Source organism: Myxine glutinosa, chromosome 1, assembly GCF_964187855.1.
Source record: "Myxine glutinosa chromosome 1, kmMyxGlut1.1, whole genome shotgun sequence".
NCBI classification, from domain to species: domain Eukaryota; kingdom Metazoa; phylum Chordata; class Myxini; order Myxiniformes; family Myxinidae; genus Myxine; species Myxine glutinosa.
This window is the reverse complement of record NC_136261.1, coordinates 29,479,349-29,485,735: the sequence shown is the minus strand read 5'-3', so window position 1 is coordinate 29,485,735 and position 6,387 is coordinate 29,479,349. Positions and strand designations below refer to the sequence as shown.

At 44.7% G+C, this 6,387-nt stretch overlaps 1 protein-coding gene across 2 annotated transcripts; it reads left to right on the top strand.

The window, feature by feature from the left end:
* The first annotated feature begins 1,695 nt into the window (after positions 1-1,695).
* LOC137422238 (actin, cytoplasmic 2-like) lies at positions 1,696-6,387 on the top strand. 2 transcript variants are annotated; one of them, XM_068108996.2, is made up of 6 exons: positions 1,696-1,778; positions 3,816-3,961; positions 4,047-4,286; positions 4,421-4,859; positions 4,942-5,123; positions 5,236-6,387. In XM_068108996.2, exons 2-6 carry the CDS (start codon positions 3,839-3,841, stop codon positions 5,377-5,379), a joined length of 1,128 nt encoding a protein of 375 aa, XP_067965097.1. In that variant the 5' UTR covers positions 1,696-1,778; positions 3,816-3,838; the 3' UTR covers positions 5,380-6,387. The 2 variants fall into 2 exon arrangements, with proteins under 2 accessions (XP_067965097.1, XP_067965102.1); XM_068109001.2 differs by having other exon boundaries at positions 1,699-1,768.

The following is a 6,387-nucleotide window of genomic DNA, read 5'->3' as shown; positions in this document are numbered from 1 at the left end:
CCGTGTGTGCGGACGTGCGTGCGTAAGCGAAGGACCGAATTCTCATTTGGTGTGTGGGTGCAACTGGGCATATGGAAGAACGCTATTGAAAATTAGGTCGCCACGTCAAAATCCAAGATGGCCGCCGCCATGTATGTCTGACGCCAAAAAATAAACCGCCGCCAAAAAATAAACATATGTTTATACCTCTCCCACCCCCTCCCCCCCTTCACATGCCTCCCCCCCAAAGCCCTCTCCCTCCCACAGATCTCTCGATGTCTCCATGTCTCTCGGTCCCTGCTCTCAAATGTTGTGTTTGTGTCCTTCCCCCTCTCTCCCCATCTTGTCTACCGCTCCCGATGTTATTTGTTTTATGTGTCTGTTTGTCTTTCTGTGTGATTAATGTTCGCTCTTTCACGAGCCTCGACCTTGTATACAAAAAAAAAAAAAAAAAAAAAAAAAACCTTGTGAGCGAAATATCTTGAAAAAGAAATGAAGTACTAACTTCTAATCTGGTGTGTGGGTGTATCTCGGCATAAGGAAGAACTCTATTGAAAATTAGGTCGCCACGTCAAAATCCAAGATGGCCTCCGCCATGTATGTCTGAACCTTGTGAGCGGAATATCTTGAAAAAGAAATGAACTACTAACTTCTAATCTGGTGTGTGGGTGTATCTAAGCATAAGGAAGAACTCTATTGAAAATTGGGTCGCCACGTCAAAATCCAAGATGGCCGCCACCATATATATGTCTGAACCTTGTGAGCGAAATATCTTGAAAAATAAGCGAACAACTAACTTCTCATCTGGTGTGTGGGTGTATCTACGCAAAAGGAAGAACGCTATTGAAAATTGGGTCGCCACGTCAAAATCCAAGATGGCCGCCGCCATGTATGTCTGAACCTTGTGAGCGAAATATCTTGAAAAATAAGCGAACAACTAACTTCTAATCTGGTGTGTGGGTGTATCTACGCAAAAGGAAGAACGCTATTGAAAATTGGGTCGCCACGTCAAAATCCAAGATGGCCGCCTTGCGTCTTCCACTTTGTCAACTCGCATCACTTCACCGATGGGGGACCTAGGCGTAACGCTTGTAAACAATCTTCTCCTATGATGACTCACTGCTCCTTCTACCCATTCACATTAAAACCAACTTGGGTCAGGTTAGGTCACAGATGCAATGAACCTCCCCACATGCACAACATTCATTCGTGCAAATACGCACCACCTGACTGCTGGGTGTAGTTTCTGGTGACGTGGCGATGCCACTGATTTAGTGCTCCCCATAGAAGAGCCCTGGGCTTTCTAATTTATGTATGCCAGCAGGGGGAAGAGGGGTGGCAGGAAGGAGGTTTTTAATGACAGACTCATTCAAACAACACCCCATCTGTGAAACAGCAGTAACAGTGTTTTATGGGCAGTTTTACACCCAGAGAGAGAGAGAGAGACGCCATGGGAGTGTACAATGAATTGCTAGTATACTGTACATTTAAACTACCTGTACCACGTCAGCAGTGTTTAAACCATGCCCAAAAGCAAGCTGGCAGATGACAAACGCGCATAATATAAGTTTGTGGTGGAGACAAGCACACACCTGCACATCAGCCAAGCCATGCCTTCCTTTTTCCGCAGGTGAGCTGTAAGTGTTTAACCAATCAGCGTCGACTTCTCCTACTTTTTTACCACATATGGTCAAACTGTCAAATCACCTGTGGGCGTGACGGTTGGTGTATAAATGTCCAAGGTTGGAAATAATTTAACATTTGCTGTGAAAATTGTTTTGTGCTATAGGTGTGTACAGGTGGGTTGTGGTTGGTAACTCAATAGCGTTCCTGTCAAAGGTTCAGAAAATTAACTTGTACACATTGACTTGTCTGTGTTATGTGTCCTGATATGTAAATTGTATGTAAATTCTGTGTTTGTGTTTGAATCGATCTGTATGTAAATTGTATATTTACTTGTTTTATGTGTTTTGTACAAATTTTGTTGCGTTTTTGCGTTTTTGCGTTTTATTTTGAAAATTCACAAATAAAACTAATGCAGGTAGTTGAGAATATTGTCCGTGTGTGGAGTATTGTTTTTTTATTCAAGGTATCCTTCTGCACACAGGTGTGTTCATTACTCTGTCCAGATCCTGTTAGAGTGAAATATTTTTACCTTCACTGACGAAGGTCGATGGAGGTTGTGTTTTCACCCTTCCTCTGTTTGTTTGTGTTTGTCGATGAAATCTCAAAAGGTTGTGGACAGATTCAGACGGAATTTGATGGAGAGGTTGGGTATGTGACAGGGACAAATGGATTCGATTTTCGTGAAGATTCGAATCCGGATCAGACAAATTTTATTATTATTATTATTATTTTTTAAAAGTAATTCTTCAGAGTGATCCGGCCAAAAACCATATGCAACATGATATCATAAAAAGTTGTGGATGAATTATGACAACACTTGGTGGATGAGTTGGGTAAGTGAGAAGAACAAGCCCATTAGATTTTTATTCAGGTACGAATCCAGATCCGGCCTATCAAAGGATAGAAAACGTAAACTGTTCAGCCTGGCGGAGTTATGCTCTCCACCGAGTGCCCTTCTAGTTATTATTGTAACTCCCATGGTGTTCTCGCAAAGTCTTTGATTATAAATGTGGCGTTTGGTAATGAATAGCTATATTTTTGGGAGATTTTAACTTTTGTAGCCCGTCGTTAGTAGACGTGTGTGTGTGTGTGTGTGTGTGTGTGTGTGTGTGTGTGTGTGTGTGTGTGTGTGTGTGTGTGTGTGATGGCTAGTGCGATAGCATAGAGGTATATGTACTGTCTACTTGTCTGTGTTGGAAATGTGAACGACCTATAAATCCATCCTGGTGTATCATCAATGTGTGTGGATGGATGTTAACCGGGCGTCCTGTCTGCCAGCAATAGTTGGTGGATGTTAAAGATCCCCATGGTGTGTACCTCATGAAAACTAGACAAGCTATCGCCAGCACCCTTTATCGCTGGCAAACAAGCATAAACCTTTGCCAATAAATTGCTTTGCAGCACCAACGCTCTGTCGAGTATGGTGTATCTCAACAGGCAGGTTGGTGGTCTTTCTGTCTTCTACCGACTCCTCTCCGGCCTTGCTCCCCCAGCTCTCTCTATGCTCTGTCCCCCAAATATTCCTACAGGTCGCACAAGATCTGCCTGCAACCCTCTTATGGTTAAACTGCCAAAATCAAGACTCTCTGCTCACCTTCACTCCTTCATTCCTCTTTTCTCCCGCCTCTGGAACAAACTCCCTCACTCTCTTCAATCCCACTCCACCCTCCAAGTTTTTAAAACAGCTGTTCACCACCATCTCTTATCTTCCCCCATTCAAAACCTTGATCTTTTCTACCCCCGTTGATTCACCTCAGATCCACTTTTTTGAAATAGCGACTTCGTTTCCTGGAAGTCCTAGCAGTGTCCATGTGTTTTATACCTCACCCACCCCTCCCCACCCCCTTCCCATGCCTCCTCCCCCCAAGCCCTCACCCTCCCACAGATCTCCCGATGTCCCTGTTCTATGCTGTTGTACTTGTGTGCTTCCCTCTCTCTCCCCATCTTGCCTACCGCTCCCTTTATTGGATGTTTTGTGTCAGTTTTTTTTTTTGTGATTAATGTTAGCTCTTACACGAGCCTCGATCTTGTATCCAAAAAAAACCCAAAAAAAAAAACAACAGACCCTGAAGAAGTCCCAAATTCCTGCCCTGATTGATGGGAAGGCAATGGCAAACAAGCATAAACCTTTGCCAATAAATTCCTTTGCAGCACCAATGCTCTGTCGAGTATGGTGTATCTCAACTCGAGTATTTTGCTTCATATTGCAGATTGATTTTGAAGACAAGACAATATGGAAGAAGAAATTGCAGCATTGGTGGTGGACAATGGCTCCGGGATGTGCAAGGCAGGTTTTGCTGGAGATGATGCTCCACGGGCGGTTTTCCCCTCCATTGTTGGGCGGCCAAGGCACCAGGTGAGGAGGACTGAATGTTGATTGTCAAGGGGCGGGTGGACTATGAAAAGGTTTTAAGGACTTAACTTAAAGTCTCCAATTCCAGGGAGTGATGGTGGGAATGGGACAGAAGGACAGCTATGTGGGTGATGAGGCCCAGAGCAAGCGTGGCATCCTTACACTGAAATACCCCATCGAGCATGGTATTGTCACCAACTGGGATGACATGGAGAAGATCTGGCACCACACCTTCTACAATGAGCTGCGTGTCGCACCTGAAGAACATCCCGTGCTGCTCACAGAGGCCCCACTCAACCCCAAAGCCAACCGGGAGAAGATGACTCAGGTTAAAATAAAAATAAACTTTCTTATCCACGTCTGAAATTGAATTCTTGAAATGGTGGATTTTGAAGTGAAATTTCACAAATGGAAAATGTTTTCATCAGTTTTGCAGATATGCTTTGTGTTGCCTTTCTACAGATCATGTTTGAGACCTTCAACACCCCTGCCATGTACGTCGCGATCCAAGCCGTGCTGTCTCTGTACGCGTCTGGCCGCACCACGGGTATCGTGATGGACTCCGGTGACGGTGTCTCTCATACCGTGCCCATATACGAGGGCTATGCTCTACCTCACGCCATCCTGCGCCTCGACCTCGCTGGCCGAGACCTCACAGATTATCTTATGAAGATCTTGACCGAGCGCGGATATTCGTTCACCACCACAGCAGAGCGAGAAATCGTACGTGATGTCAAGGAGAAGCTTTGCTACGTTGCACTGGACTTTGAGCAAGAGATGCAGACAGCAGCATCATCTTCCTCCCTGGAGAAGAGCTATGAGCTTCCTGACGGACAAGTTATCACCATCGGGAATGAGCGCTTCCGCTGCCCAGAGGCGATGTTGCAGCCAGCTTTCCTGGGTATGTTTGTTGGCAAATTTTATCACCTTCATTGGTAGGCCATGAATGTTTGTAAACTGAAGCCAAATGATTACTACCTCAGGTATGGAGTGTGCTGGAATTCACGAGACTACGTTCAACTCCATCATGAAGTGTGATGTGGACATCCGTAAAGACCTGTACGCGAACACCGTGCTGTCAGGTGGTAGCACCATGTATCCAGGCATTGCTGACCGTATCCAGAAGGAGATCGTAGCCTTGGCACCACCCACAATGAAGATCAAGGTGAGGTTGATGGATATTTCTCCCTTGGGCTCTCTCATTTCTCACCCTTGGGCCCTCCCATGTTTATCATTTGCACTCTACCATGGACTCTGATCTTTTAATTTTCTTCCAGATCATTGCTCCTCCTGAGCGAAAGTATTCTGTGTGGATCGGGGGGTCCATCCTGGCATCCCTGTCCACGTTCCAGCAAATGTGGATCAGCAAACAGGAGTACGATGAAGCTGGGCCTTCCATCGTGCATCGCAAATGCTTCTAAATGTTTTCGTTCAATGGCTCTATGTTTGACTTCTGCAGTTTGCATTGAGCATGTATCTATTTATTGTATTTTAAACAAAAGTTACCTTTTTTCTTCATGTCAAGCTGTCATGTCGACAAACATTTACACTAAAATGTTGATTCAACTGTTGGGGAAAGGGAAGTGTTGGAATGCTTGCATGACGATTTTAAGTAGTGCATCTTCAGGTTTGCTTGGGTAATCCAATAGATGTACAAAGGAGTGCAATAGGCCTGGCCCATATCCCCACACTTTGATGGTGTGGTTGATACCAACCACTCCATCAAACTCGAATTTCTTTTTATAAATGCTTAATTTAAATTGGGGGGGGTGGGGGGGGGGGGGATGTAGCTTTTGGCGTTCCTTAAAATTTATGTCCAAATATTTTACTCTCATTCCTGTGTGGTACCTGTAAGTGATTCCCATATCAGGGGAAGATCCATCAATAGAAAGTTAAGAATTAAGCTTGGCCCGTGTGCTCGTGTAGGTTAGACTTTCATTTGCATCAGGGTTCCGTCAGAGCTACATTGTCTATAATATGTGTACCGATGAAGGCGGTGATTGTAACAATAGAGCAGAATAGCATAACGTGTTTTGCGTAAAACCTTCTGCAAAGGTGAGGCTAGGTGTAGGGCTATAAGTGCACTTTACAGGACGTAATGGATGCTTCAAAAGTGTTATGAGCAGGTATGGCAATTCTTCTGACGGCTTTCAAAGGAACAGGGGATAAGTGGCCTCGTGAGCTGCGGGAAGCTCCAGAATGGGGGGGCGAGGCCTATGCTGTGATGGAACAAGTCCCTGTCTTCCTCTTTCTTTAACGGTTTAAGTCAGGTATTTTGGCTCCTTAACGGGGTTTAGTTCATTTGTATTAAGTATGTGTGCTACATACTCTTCTTTTGACCCCCTGGTGCTTTCCATTTATTTATTAGCGTCTTGTCAACCCCTCCCTCCCCTCTTTGAGGGGCTTTGAATAAACCATTTTAATTATGA